The following is a 15856-nucleotide window of genomic DNA, read 5'->3' as shown; positions in this document are numbered from 1 at the left end:
AGATACTGGAAGGCGGTATTGTAACTGGTGCATGCTACTGTACTGAGGTAATCCTTCCCCATGTGTGTCTGTTCAGAGGTGCCATCGGCCCTAAATTCGTATTTATGGATGATAACGGCACGCCTCATCGCACTGCAGCTGTTGATATGCTTTTGGAAAGTGAGGACATTGTTCATATGGATTGGCCAGCCTGTTCCACTGATCTAAATTCCATCAAAAACATATGGGATGCTCTGGGGAGATGCCTAGTGGCACGTCCACACCCACCAGAAAATGTTCACCAGCTGAAGATGGCGCTGACAGAGGAATGGACAATGTTACTGCAAGAACTTATCAACAACATTGTTCTAAGTATGGACAAGCAGTGCAAAGCCTGCATCGACGTTAGTGGTGGCCATATCTCCTACTGAGGACCACCTCTTCCCTTTGTTCCATCTTTGGCAGTGATGCATCTGTATCATGGCAGCCAGTGCTATGTTGCCATTTTTGAATAAAGTCCCTCTGTACTGTTTTGTTTCCGTTGTTGTGTTGGTGTTGTTTCCTTCATCATTTCTGTACCTCACGAGGTTCCTTTGGTATGCTTTTACCATATCCAGACCACTCCTATGAGAAGCTACATCTGAAAATCTGACTGGTCCTTAAATTTTGCACACCAGCATAGTACTAGAGGCATGTGATGCAAGAAAGCAAGCTTATGTAGCATCAGCCAAAAAAAAAAAAAAAAAACATTTCGCACATCCATTCCCTCTAAAAGTTTGTCCAGTTTCTCCTTGAATTTATTTAAGCTATCAACTTCCACAATGACAGATGGAAGTTTGTTCCAGCAATCAACTACCCACTGGCTAAATGCAAATTTCCACACATCTAATCTAATCTACAACTGTCTTTCCTTAATTTGAATTTATGACCCCTCAGGTTTGTAATCTGAGCAAGAGAAAGAATCCTATCAGCATGGAGCCTGCTCAAACCATTCAAGCCCTTATACACCTCAATCAGATCACTTTGAAGGTGCCTAGTCTCCAGACACTGCAATTTGCAGAACTTGAGCCTTTCGTGGTAAGAGAACCCCTTCGTTCCCCTCATCAATCTTGTTGCCCTTCTCTGTGCTCACTTATACAACTCTACATCCTTCCTAAAATGAGGCCTCCAGGCCTGTACGCAGTACTCAATGTGTGGCTTGACCATTGCCTCATAAAAAGGGATATATTTTCCATTTTAGCAAAATTCCTGTATATCATTGACAATACCATACCCCATGACCTACTCTGGCAGCCTGTGTGCACTGCTCAGAAAACTTCATATCTGACATTTTCTGAGCAGTGTTACAATTACACTGCTCAGAAAATGTTACTACCAGTTCTTTTTGATTTTATGTTATTATTTTATTATTATTATTTCTCCCTGATTGAGGGTTCCACCTCGTGATGGGTATTGCTACTAAGTACACAGGGTAAACTAAGTATACTAAGTACTCGACCAACAGTAACACCTGACATAACACATGTTGTTATGTCAGGTGTTACTGTTGGTCGAGGAACTCTCTGACTATCCTACAGGTGTTCAGGATTGTGACTTTCTGGAGTTCCTTGTAGGTGTTTGCTGGGAGACCTAATGCTGCTAGGCTGTTATGTAGGGTTATTATTATTATTATTATTATTATTATTGCTCTTATATTATTTCTCCTTGATTGGGGGATTCCACTCTGTGATGGGTAGTGCTACCAAGTACACAGGGTGGTTGTTATGTCTGTTGTTACTGTTGGTCGAAGAACTCTCTGACTATCCTATAGGCGTTCAGGATTGCGACTGACTGGAGTTCATTGTGGGTATTTCCTGGGAGACCTATTGCTGCTAGACTGTAATGTAGGGTCTTAGGCACCATACTTAACACCAATTCTGTAACACCATACAGAATTACTTAACCAGTACAGGTCACTGTTGAAAAAAAGCTGTGAATTAGGGTTGAATTTTAAAGTGTCTGCAATTCTGCCCAGACATGATAGGAGGGAGTATATGATGAGAGCCTTGTCGATCAATTCGGCCCTGGAAAGATTGTGCAAGGATCAAAGGGTAGACTTTTTTTCAGCCTGGACTGTACTTATTAACAGGAGAGACTGCTTCTACAGGGATGGGATACACTTAAATAGAAAGGGTGCAAGAATATTTGCTGATGCTATCGAGGCAGTGTTAGGCGGGTCGGAAAACTGCTAGTTTTGGGGGACACAAATACTAATAGATTAACAGCAGCCACTGGCAGAGGTGAAAGTGATTCTTGCACTGCTTCTATTGGAATGAGCAGAAGCCTGAAAAACAAGATGCAGGATAGTTCAGAGACTGCTGGGAGTCATTGCGGTACAAGTGAACACATAGGTTGTGTTAGGGTAGCTAAGAATAGAAACAGGTGCATGTAAACTTGCATGTACATTAATGCTGGGAGTTTAGTAAATAAATTTGATGAATTTGAGGTATTGCTCAAAACATTGAAGGCAGATATTGTTGGGATATCGGAGACGTGGTGTCACACAGATATAAGGAAGGCAGGACTGGAATTTGGGGAGTACAACGTCTATAGAAAGGATAGACAGGATAGGAAGGGAGGAGGGGTTATGCTATTAGTTAAGAAACACATAAAATCCAAGGAAGTGAAGCCAGTTGACATCACTGGACAGTGCAGTGTCGAGTGAGTTTGGTGTGACATAAGCATTGGGAGATCAAAATTGAGAGTAGGAGTGTGCTATAGGCCTAATGACTCTGATGAGTATAATAAGAAACTGTACAGGGAAATAGAGTGGGCCAGTACCTCAGAGAGTCTTATAATGGGGGATTTTAATTTCCCAGATATTGACTGGAATTTGTGGGCTGGTCACTCACACACTAAGGCTTTTGTGGATTTATTGGATGATTGTTTTCTACATCAGCATGTTCGGGAGGCAACTAGAGGGAGTAATACTCTTGATTTGATTATCAGTAGTGATTCTTCATGCATTAAGAATTTGCAGATAAAGGAACCACCAGGTGGCAGTGATCACAGTGTGCTGAAGTGGGATTTACTCAAAGAGGTAACTACCATTAGGGGTAAAGGGAAGGGTTATTGCTTTCGTAAAGGCGACTACGATGGTCTGAGACAGTATTTAAATTCTATACAGTGGGACCAACTGATGATGTTACCAACAGCAAATTCAAAATGGGAAGCATTCAAAGAACTTATCTTGGAAGCTACTAGGCTTTACATACCAACTAAGAAATATTGTTCAAGGTTTAGGCCTAAATGGATGTCAGATGAACTAATGAGACATATGGCAGAGAAGAAAAATGCATGGGATACATAAAAATTAACACATGACACAGAAGCCTATGATAGATACAAGTTGATCTGTAACCAAGTTACAAAGGAGGTTAGGCAGGCGAAGGCAGATTATGAGAAATCTTTGGCAAGGGATGCAAAGAAAAACAGCAAAGAGTTCTTTACTTATGTAAACTCTAGAAGGAAGGGGATGAATCAGATTGGTCCACTTGATATCGATAGGTAAACTGTTGATGATCCTGCTCACGTAGCTAACAAACTAAATGAATATTTTGCATCGACATTCACACATGAGGAGTTATTCAGCGAGGGGAATGCCAGAGGTGTATTCAACTCTGGCAGTAGGCTAGAGAATCTTGTAATAACTGAGAGTAAAGTGGAGGAGAAACTGTTGAAGATAAACACAAGAAAGGCACCTGGGGTGGATGGGATCTATCCAGTTATATTAAAGGAGGCAGCAAAGGAAGTAAGCCATAATTATGAGAGCTTCCTTGGACTCAGGGAAGGTACCCACAGACTGGAGATGTGCAAATGTGACCCCAACTCAAAAAGGAGGATCAAAGGCTGACACAAGTAATTATAGACCTGTTAGTTTAACTTCTGTTCCAGGAAAATTAATGGAGGCACTGGTTAAAGAAGCACTGCAGGATCATCTAGACAAGACTTCAGTTATAGCTCGGACACAGCATGGTTTTGTTAAGGGAAAGTCTTGCCTGACAAATTTGATTGGATACTATGATGTAGTCACAAAGGAAATGGATGCAGGAAATAAATTTGATATCATATATTTGGATCTTAGAAAGGCTTTTGATACTGTTGCACATGGAAGACTGCTGAAAAAATTGGAGCAGTGAGGCATTGGTGGCAAATTGCTGCTATGGATAAAGGGATGGTTGAGTGGGAGAAGACAGAGAGTGGCAATCAATGGACATCTGCTCATCGTGGACTAATCATAGTGGAGTCCCACAGGGTTCAGTGTTGGGTCCATTGTTGTTTTCTGTATTTATAAATGATATTCATGAGGGTATATCAAGCTTAATGTCCAAGTTTGCAGATGATACAAAGGTTGGTAGGGTTGTTAAGGACACTAATGACAGTATGCTGCTGCAACAGGATCTAGAAAAGTTGAGCAGATGGGCAGAGAGGTGGCAAATGAAGTTTAACATTGATAAATGTAAAGTACTACATATGGGAAGCAGTAACCCCAGAGTGACGTATCAACTCTGTGGTACTACACTGACAGTGGTAGAGAACGAAAAGGACCTGGGGTTAACTGTGCAGGCAGATATGAAGTTTTCTGAGCAGTGCAGACGGTCTGCAAGAGTAGCTCATAGTGTCTTGTCAATGATATACAGGAATTTTTCTAGCAGGGATAAGGAGGTGATTATCCCCTTATAAAAGGCAATAGTCAGGCCACACCTTGAGTACTGTATACAGGTCTGGAGGCCTCATTTCAAGAAGGAATTAGAGCTGTTGGAACTAGTACAGAGAAGGGCAACAAGATTAGTGAATGGAACAAAGGGTTGCTCTTACGAAGAAAGGCTTCAATTTTGCAAATTACACTGTCTGGAGACTAGCCACCTGCGAGGTGATCTGATTGAGGTGTATAAAGCCTTGAATGGTTTGAGCATGCTCAATGCTGATGGAATTCTTCCTCTTGCTCAGAATAATCATTTGAGAGGGCATAAATTCAAATTGAGGAAAGACAGATGTAGGATAGACGTACGGAAATTTGCCTTTAGCCAGCGGGTGGTTGGTTGGTGGAACAGACTTCCATCCTTTGTTGTGGAAGTTGATAGCCTAAATAAATTTAAGGCTGAGCTGGATAGGTACTTGGAACAAACGGAGGGGCGTGTTTTTTTTTTTTTTTTGGCTGATGCCGCATAAGTTTGCTTTCTTGCATCATATGCCTCTACTAATGCTAATGCTAATGCTATATATAGTAAGCAGATTTACTGCCATTACATGAAAACTTCTTTTAATTACTCTGTCGTCAACCAGATCCATACTGGGACATTTGTTATTTTTTATTTTATGAATTGCCATCTCCAATTCCTCTGTTTAAAATTGGGGCTCATTTTTCATGCCTAAGTAGTTCTTGTTAAGGATAATGGAGAAATTTTTTTTGGCAGGTTCAGCAAAAGCCCCTGGCTTCCTTGTACCATATGTCTAATAATAATTCGGTGGACTAACACCGAGCTGGAGAATATCATGAGAAGGACAAGGACAATGATGACCAAGAGCCGCCAACACTACCCAAAGTCAGCTGTGGAGAGACTGACAATTGCTTGGAAAGAAGGAGGAAGGGACCTGATAGACCTCGAGCAACAGAAAACAGTGATTGCTAATCTCAAGGATTACTTCCAAAAACACACAGCAGCACTCCACTAGGCCATAAGAAAGATAGACAAGTGGTATACCAAACTCGTCTATCTTGAGGAGTCCCCTCCCAACCAGGAGGCACAAATGAAGCTAGAAAGATGGGCAGAGAAGATACTCCAAGGCAGACTCTACAATGATCTCCATCAAGATCACACAGATAAAATTGCTTCCAATGCATGGCTCATGAGTGGGATGCTCTTATCCGAGACTGAAGGATTCATGCTTGCCATCCAAGACCAGGTAATCAACACCAGAAACTACAGAAAATACATAGCCAAGGAGCCCAGAGTGTCCAATGACACATGTCAACAATGCCACCTTGCCTCAGAAATGATCCAACACATCACCACAGGGTGCAAGGTAATCACCCAGACTGAGTACACTTGTAGACACAACCAGGTAGCCAGGATAATACATCAGAAGCTAGCAAGGAAATACCAGTTGATCGAAGAAAGTATACTGTACTACAAGTATGAACCCCAGGCAGTACTAGAGACCTCAACCCACAAGCTGTACTGGGACCACGCCATAATAACGGATAAGACAATCTTGCACAACAGACCGGACATAACCCTTGTGGGTAAGAAGGAAAAGGCTACCTATTGATGGACATAGCGGTATCCAACACTGGCAACCTGTAGAAAATCCATGAAAAAATCAGGAAGTACATGAACCTAAGACAGGAGATAAAAGAGATGTGGCATATGCAACAAGTTACGACCATCACAATCATCGTGTCAACCACCGGTATGGTGCCAAAGACCCTACATAACAGCCTAGCAGCAATAGATCTCCCAGAGAACACCTACAAGGAACTCCAGAAAGTTGCAATCCTGAAAACCTGTAGGATAGTCATAGAGTTTCTCGACCAACAGTAACACCAGACATAACAACAATCACCCTGTGTACATGGTAGCAATACCTGTCACGGAGAAATAATATAATAATGTAAATGAGTTGAAGAGAAATATTTTGGTTTACAAGGTTAGGTCAAAGTTAGTCAGGTTTACAAAGCACATGTTATATGCTTTGTAAACCTGACTACTAGTCTGGTGTCCTATTTTTCTTTAATTTATTATTTGTATTATGCATTTTATCCAATTTTGAGTTATAAAGGAGATTGCATATATTGCAGATTCTCATAACTTCCATGTTTGGGATAACAAAAAAATAAAATAAAAATTAAGTTATAAATGAATTAATGTGTTATTTTGGTTCTTAAAGTTTGTAAAGTCATGTGCCCATCAGACAAGGATTCTTTCATAAATGTTTCCCAAGTTTCATTTTTGAATACTAGCAGATTGAACTTTTTTTAAAATTAATTTCTTAGAAACAAATAGTAATAATTAAATTCCAATTAACTATTATTCAGGGTAATTTTTAAATTTTAATAACACATTACTTACCTATTTCTTCACTTGCTGATACTGAAAACTCAAAAAATACTCTGATGACAAAAAGAAAATGCCGTGAAACATCTCCTTGTTCTGACCAACATGAGTGATCTGGATCAAAATCTGAATAACCAATTTTCATTTGTTGACTCTCAACTGTAATAATTTTTCCTAAAAAAAAAAATAATTTTTACATTTTCTAGTAAAATTATAAATATTTGTAAATTTAAAGAAAGTAAAAAAGGAAAAATAATGTTATAAAAAATATTAGTCTATGTTTATGACTCACATAATAAGAATAAGAGATTATTATTTGTTTGTTTTTGTTTTTTGATAGTTTTGCTTTGAATTTAAAATACTGTATTTTCCAGGCTTAAGCATCCAAGTTTTAGGACAGTTTTTGGAAAAATATATTTCATTGCATATATTTTATATTTGAAACAAATTCACAAGTAAATAAATAAATAAATGTTGTTTATACTTGAGCATGACCACTGGATCAGAGGAATTGCATAATCACTGTGAGTTACAGAATTTTTTCTATTAATGTAATTTTTATAACAAAGTTTACATTTGTCATATGCGTCTGTAAATTACAATAATGTTTGCATTGTTTATATGGGAAAATGCTTCATAAGTTTTGAAAAGATGATTTTAACAAACTTTTGCCATTACCCTTCTTAAGTGGGGATCGGTATATACTGTACTTGAATTTTTTGATTTCTAGTTGATTTTTTTTTTGATTTTTTTTATTTGGAGTCTTGAAGTGTCCCAGTTAATCCGATCCCTGTTAATCGAGAGTCTGCTGTATATATATGAATTTTACAATTATGTGAGAAATAAGAACAATAAAACCTAATGACATGATAAATGCAGTTTTATTCATCAAAATATGATTTACAATGAAAATACAAGGTGTCCTATATATATGACGATAGGGAAATACCTTATAAAAACAAAGTGTTATTTAAGTGTTACTGAATATGGTAAGCCTTGAAGCATTTTATATGTAACCCTCTATTACATTTCTCGCATCTTGTTGTTTTCATGTAGAAATGCTCACATCATGTTTGATTTTCTTGGGGAACAACCCAATGTGCATACATGTCAAATCGACTTTCATTCAAGTTTTGCTGTGATCTTCCTCGCTGGCTATGTTGTGGTGTGTTGCAATATCGCTCTAAATAAAATTTAACTATAGTTTTACAAAAACCTAACAGGTCCATTGCATCTTTGCCTTTGCATATTCACAGCTACATCAATAAAATACGTAATAAGGCTAGAATACCATTTTTTTTCCCAAATAGCGTGAAGTGATGAATAGTGTGAAGCCTGAATAATCAGTTTAAACCCCACTGCATTTGAATAAAGGCTCACAATATTATTATCATTCGATCTACACACCAATACTTCATCATTTGCATCTGTTCTAAAATTAAACGAGCCACTGCCTTTTTTTTTTAAATCATTTTTCTTTTCTGCTTGGCAATTTTCGAATCTGTTATCATGAATGGTTAGTGCAGCTTTGACTGACATCTCTTTTAACTTTGCCATTAGCTTTTTACTAGTAAAAACATTGTCAAAGCATAAAAGAAAAGGTTTTGGATTGTGTTTCAATAGAATTTCAGAAAATTTGACAAAACTGCCCCCTAACCCAAAGCTAATTTCTTTTCCTGCTCCAGTTGTGGGTGTTCTTCCTTGATATGGTTCAAACCACACCAAATATCCAAGTGTTGTAGTGCCGCACCAAATCTTGTAACTAAAACAAATTAGTTTTCCACAAACGAATTGTTTACATCCACGTTTTCCAAAGTATTCACACATTGACTCTTCAAAGCTATAAAATTCTTCCAAAGGGGCATACTGAAGAAACTTTTCATTCAGTGGATAGATCAGATTTTAGTAAATTTATCAGAATCATCTAATTTAGTGTTGTCAGCAAAGTGTAAATTTGAAAAGACAGCATCGAATCTATCACATTTGCTTGCATTGGCAACAAGAGAATGATGAGTATTAGATGCATTCGCCCAAAACATCCTTCTTGATGATGAATAATAGCCATTCAACAAAATTATTCCTAAGAAGCACTTCATTTCTTTTTAAAATCATTTTTCTTTTCCGCTGGGCAATTTTCGAGTCTGTTATCATGAATGGTTCCTGCAACTTTGACTGACATCTCTTTTAACTTTGTACCTATCTAATATGCCTATTCATGTCTGTGGCAATTACACTTATTATATCATCATCAAAGAACAATTCGAAATATTGTGATGGTGACAGATTTTGGTTTTTGAGTTTTTATATGTGAACATCTTCTGCTGACCAAGCTGCAATTTTAGGCTAAGTGTTTCATTTTCCCCCATTTGTGCTTATGTAGATATTTCTTCCTTTTTTTCTTCGGAGGGGATTTATATTCCTCATCTTCAATTGAAGAATCATCCAAAGCAGCTTGAGTGTTAAACATGCTTCCAGGCAAATCATTTACCGTTTCTGGACCATCTTCTTCATTAGTAATATTCCCGGTTGCGCTCTCGGATGGTAATATAGTAATAAAAATTTTTTTCTTTATCCTTCATGGGTAGAGTGCCATCTTCAAGCTGAATCCAAAATGTCATTTAGTTTTAGGGAAATTTTGGATTTGCTGAAGAACTGTTTAGGGTTCATTCTGCTGCAAAAAAAAAAATGTATGTATGTGTGAATGTATGCATAAGTACGTACATATCTATTTATGTATACAGGTAAGAATGAATATATCTTGTATTGCATATATGTGTAAACCAAAAGAATCATACGGTTGTAATATCCTTGCCATCAGACATTTTTCTGTGCAAATGCCTTGCGTCCTAAATATAGGACACTGATTTGTAAATGCATATAACTCAAGCACATTTCTGTTGGCAAACTTAAAACTTATACTAGTTAAAATTTAATACTTTTTGATTAAAATAAACATAAAAAATTGATAATTTGAAAACTGACAAATACTGAAACACTTACCTGTGTGAATAGGGTATGTGTGAAAATCGAAACTCAAAAATTTAGCTTATTTGAAAAGTGTCAACAACAAACCTATCACTTAAAAGTCGTGAAGAACACGACTAAGTATATTTTCTCCAAAGACTCCTGGAACACATGGGCACAACAGTTTTCTGTTTTCTATGTAAGCATATTTTCTATGAATATTTTTTTAGGTAGACTATATAAAGGATGCTAGGCATAAATGGGTTAAAAGCACATAGCAAAAACTATTTTTTTGTTGTGTGATATTCAAGTAGTGTATTATATCTTTAAGAGTGCTGCAATTCAGTATAAGACTGGGCTAGAATGGTAAGGTTCTTGCCCTTACACTTTTCAGTTATAATGAACAAAATTAATCTCAACATATAATTTATTTAGTAACTCTGAAAACAAAGCAGTCACCAACGAGCTATAATCATCTTATCATATAAATTCATCTTTCTATTACCCATAATAATTTTCCAAATAACTTGTATTTCTCCTAAGCAGATAAAATTACATACCAGGTAATGGGTTTGTTCGAATCATATTGTTGAATCTTTCTAGAATATCCTTGAGTGATTCAAAAGTTGGAGATCCAAAAAAGCCCTTTGCTTCTTTTATTTTATTAGGGACAAGATTAACATAGCCTATTTGCTGTGCTGAACTGCTTTCACTACTTGGAATTATCCATAACCTTAAAATGAATAATTGTGATGTTAAACAATTGTTATATAAACAGATTATTATATAGAAATGGCTATGTTTAAGCACCTAATCTGGCACGACAAAAAGGGTGGTTGTATTATTGAACATTTTAAAATTACGTGATAAAGTATAATTATATTTTATGTATGTGTACATACACCCACTCACAAACATGCCTGTGTATGTATATATTATATATATACAAGGGTGGATCAATAAGTAATGCACAATTACTCACTCACATGTGTGCATAAGGAAGGGGGATTTATGATGTACACTTGTTGTACTACCAGTAACCCATTTATACCTAATATAATTTTTTCTGTTTTTAGATCTGAAGATATGGATGGACAAAGTGACAGCTATTTCTGGCAACAGTGCATGATGGAATTCCTGTTCAAATCAGGTGATCAGTCGGCCACATCTATCTATCAAAAACTCCTGGCAATCTACGGGGTCCAGACAATTGATTGAAGTAATGTTCAGAGGTGGTTTTGGCATCAAGGGCAAACCAAGAGCCAGAAGTTCAGTGTCCATCATAAACAGTGAAAATGAAGAACTCATTGATCAGCTGATTCGAAATGACAGGTGCATAACCACCAGCCAAGTGGACACTGCAAAAATGTTAAAGAGAAGTGTTTTGACTATTAACAGGCTGGGACACAGAAAAATCTGTTCTCAGTGGGTGCCTAAACTAAATTGCTCAGAATAATCACCTGAGAGGGCATATATTCAAATTGAGGAAAGACAGATGTGCGGAAATTTGCCTTTAGCCAGCGGGTAGTTAGTTGATGGAACAGACTTCCATCCCTTGTTGTGGAAGTTGATAGGCTAAATAAATTTAAGGCTCAGCTGGACAGGTATTTCAAACGAACGGAGGGGTGAAATGGGAGTGTTTTTTTTTGTTTTTGTTTTTTGGCTGATGCTGCATAAGCTTGCTTTCTTGCATCATATGCCTCTACTAATGCTAATGCTAAATGCACAAGAGATGATGGCTGTGAGGAAAGAGATCTGTGAATATCTTCTATATAGGTTTGGTGCTGGCAGTCCTGAGATGAAATATGGCTCTTCCATTATGACCCACAAACCAAATAACAATCCATGAAATGGGCACACCCAATATCACCTGTAAACAAAAAGCCAAAACTTTCCAAATCATCATTAAAAATTATGGCCACCCTCTTCCAGGATCAAAATGGCATCATTTTTATCAATTTCTTGGAGAGTGGAACAACCATCAACAAAGAAAGATACTGCCTGGAAAAACTTAATCAAGCTCTGAAAACCAAAAGATCTGAAACTGAATCAGCAGGACATCAAATTTCATCAGGGCAACGCAAAGCCACACACACAGCACAGATGACACTGTTAGGATTGCCCAGTTGGGATGGAGCATAATGCTTCACCCACCCTAGAGCCCTGACCTGGTCCCATCAGATTTTTTTTTTTGCTTGGTAGACTGAAGGCAACCTTGCATGGGTGAGTGTTTTAAGAGTGACATGGAACTCACTTCTGACATTAAATATTGGTGTAAACATCAGCCTCTGAAGTGCATTCACTGCCTGGAAAGAATGATGGAGAAAATGCAGCAAGTGTGATGGTTCTTGCATTGAGTGACATTTTCACAAAGTTGAAAGATTGTATTTTATGTATGCGAAGTATAATTATAATAACTCAGCTAATAAAGATATTACAGCTTATAGTGCATTACTTATTGACCCACTTTGTATATTGGCATCAAACCACAATGAATAAAAAAACCTAAATGAGAAAAAATATATATCTTTTGTCATAGCAGAACCAAACAAAACTTGTATATTTCACTCCTCCTTTTCACCTCATATAAAGTACAAATTATGTAAGCAAATGTTAAATTTTGTAACACTTGTTATGGCCATACTTAGCTGAAGTGGTTCTCCTCCTTTCCCTTTTTTTTTAATGAAGTGAAAAGAACTTCATTAAAAAAAGGGAAAAGGAGGAGAATTTGGGAAGAAAAAAAAACAATTACAATAAAAATGTACTTGCAGAAGCAATTAGATACACCAGAAACCTCTTTCTGTGATCTCCAAGTCATTGTGAAATGGGTTTTTTGGGACAGGATAGCATGATCAAAATTTTATTGGAAAAAAAATGTATGGTATACATATATTGAAAGATATTCTGTTAATTTATCATATTATGTCAACCATAATTTAATATAATTAACAGAATCATAATTTGATATTTAATTATATCAAATTATGGTTGCTTGGAATAATAATTATATTCTTTATATAGCAAGCATTTACGTTTTATGTATAAATTGTTTCATAATCAGTGAAAATATTTTAATTTATATAAAATTATTCTATGTTATATTATATCTATCAAGGTCACAGTGAAAATAATGCCTCACAATTTTTTTACAAAGCTTTATTTATTCTACAGCACTGCTACTTATTTTGTGACAGTATAATGGTTTTGACACTTTCACTTGTTACAGAGGTCTAGGTTTGAAGTATAGCTGAGAACAGAGGAATCCATAAAGGCCTTTCCAGTTGAGGCTGTAATTAGTTGATTCAGGTAGAAAGAGAGAGCGAGTAGGATTTTTTCCCCTAAGTTATTCCAGGGTTTCAGCCTGCACAAGATGTAAATTGACTTGTAAAACTTATATCATTCATACATTGGCACAATATGGGTCAGGATTTCAATGTGCCATAAAATGAACACACTGCATTGTTACTTGTACACTGTATAAGTATATATTTATTTACAGATGCAACACACTGTTGTAGCCTTAGTTGCTTTGGTGTTTAACATATACATACACAATGAGTAGTTTCTAATATCTTTCAATTTTTTGGCAATTACAAAAAATTTTAATACAAAACACAAAGCCACAGAAGTGTTCTACATATCATACTGAGGTAAATTTCTCTTATTCTTCTACAAATATTGAAATCAACGTAAAACATATTGAGCATCATAGCTCTGCCATATACTAATCAAATTCATATATTAATCTCTTGTTTGACTATTTCATTCACTTCCTTCCTCCCCAGGCATAACCTATCGATGCACACAATTATGGGAGATTTTTTGCCATACTCAGTAATTTCCATTCCTGTAATCACAACATATGGTCGAAAAGCTCTTTCAGCTCCAGGAAGGAAAATCGTTTTTCAAAATTTAAGTTAAACTTTTTAATTAATTTTTTAATTGTTTTCAGTTGATTTTTTTACTGTAATCATTTTGCATTGATCTTTTATTCGTTTAATTTCTGGAAAGTATCATACGGAAGGCTTGGCACACCCAGGGTCCTCAGCTGGATATCATCATTCTTCTTTTTCTTGGTGATTTCCTTCTACTTCTCTCTCTCTCTCTCTCTCTCTCTCACACACACACACACACACACAGGGTAACTCAGAAATTTTTTTTGGCTGGTGCAGCATAAGCCTCAGGCTTCCTTGCACCATATGGCTAATAATAATAATAATAATAATAAGTGTTATACGTATCATATTGAGGTAAATTTCTCTTATTCTCCTACAAATATAAAAAAAAAAATTAACACAGTTTACAATTGCTGAACTTCCACACTGTGGAAAAGGCCCATCTAAATGAAAGGAACCTTTTTCATTTTTCCTACACTGTGGCTGACTCTCAGTTGGTCTTGACAAGGGATGCTTGCCAGAAATTTGGATTTTTCAATCAGATAGTAGAATATGGAATACATGCAACTTATCATCATTTGAAGGGCCAAACCCTGTCGCCATAGAGATCTTTTTTCTCCACTCAACCCGAATTTGGGCTTTTTGTTTTGCTTCCCTGTAGTTCATTCTTGAAAGTTGGAGCACATCATCAAGTGGTATGAGTCTTGGGCGTCCTCTGCTTCTTTTCCCTTCAAGCTGTCCTTCTAGTATGTTTACTATCCAATCATTGTGTCTCCAGAGATGCCCTAGGAACTGAATCTTCCTCTTTATTTTAGTTTTCTTGATTGTTCTTTGTTCCTCAGCTACTCTGAGAACTTCTTCATTCGTCTTTTTGTCTCTCCAGTTGATTTTCATCAATGTATTCCAGCAAAACATCTCAAATGCTTCAATTCTCCTTCAATCTGTTGCTGTCATTGACCATGTTTCATATCTATACAGCAGTATACTCCATATATAGGTTTTCATGACTCTCTTCCTTTTTTTCTTTGTTTATCTTGCTTGCAAAAAAATTATTTCTTTTTCCTAAGTGCTTCTTTTACTATAGCAATTCTCCTTTTTATTTCTAAATGGCTTTTGCCATCCTCTTGAAAGTTGCTTCCAAGATATACTTGTTCAATTTTCTCATTATCTTCTATCTTGTCTGTTTTTCTTTGACTTTCTTTTCCAGCAACCATTATTTTTGTCTTTTTTGTGTTAATTTTGAACTCGTATTCTAATAAAACTTCTTCCATTACTTCTGTTGTGTTTTTCAACTCTTCTTCATTTTCTGCTAGTGCTGCTATATCATCTGCAAAACATACAAATTGCACCTGTACTCCTTCTATGCAACTTATAGCCACAATAAACTAACACCACATTGTCTTAGTTGTTTTGGCATAAATATTATAAGACAGCTAGGTGCAATTTTCGTCTTTATAATAGACATCTGCAGTTCCAGTCATGGAAAACTGTTTTACTGCCAGATTTGTTTGCTATGTCTTACAGCAGCTACCAATTAAAGATCTTACTTAGAAGCTGTCTCTTGATTCATGTGTGATTACTTATAATGCTTTCTCAGTCACAGATAGAATACTTATGGTGATACTTCTTCCAGCTTATGGGAAAAGTGAATGTGGCATTGTCTAAGATTGCCAAAGTTCATGGAGGTGCCAAAAATTGAAAGGGCAACAGAGAGAGCGAAAAAAAAAAAAACCAATATCACTATCAATCAACAAGAAACATCTTTCAAGAGGTTTCCTGAAATGCCTTCTAGGTGATGCAAAAAGTTGGCATTTGAACTGAACCTGAATTTCAGCAAAAAGAATTCACCCTGAAAAAGAATGTTTGATAATGAACACAAAGATAAAGTTGAAATGACAGACAAGAAAATCCTAGAATCCA

The 15856-nt window shown here is 36.5% G+C and overlaps 1 protein-coding gene across 1 annotated transcript in view; it reads right to left on the bottom strand.

Annotated features, from left to right (window-relative positions):
* LOC150090150 (uncharacterized) overlaps positions 1-15856 on the bottom strand; it is a 93221-nt gene that overhangs the window by 19598 nt on the left and 57767 nt on the right. Inside the window, exons 4-5 of the mRNA XM_090390178.1 lie at positions 10601-10773; positions 7092-7250 (exon numbers count right to left, since the gene is read on the bottom strand). Coding sequence (XP_090246304.1) covers positions 7092-7250; positions 10601-10773 — 332 coding nt within the window. The remainder of the gene's footprint in view (positions 1-7091; positions 7251-10600; positions 10774-15856) is intronic.

This window comes from Mastigoproctus giganteus, chromosome 2 (genome assembly GCF_048544385.1).
Source record: "Mastigoproctus giganteus isolate SK-2022 chromosome 2, ASM4854438v1, whole genome shotgun sequence".
Classification (NCBI taxonomy): Eukaryota; Metazoa; Arthropoda; class Arachnida; order Uropygi; family Thelyphonidae; genus Mastigoproctus; species Mastigoproctus giganteus.
Note: the sequence above shows the minus strand (reverse complement) of the source record. Positions and strands in the feature narration are given on the sequence as shown.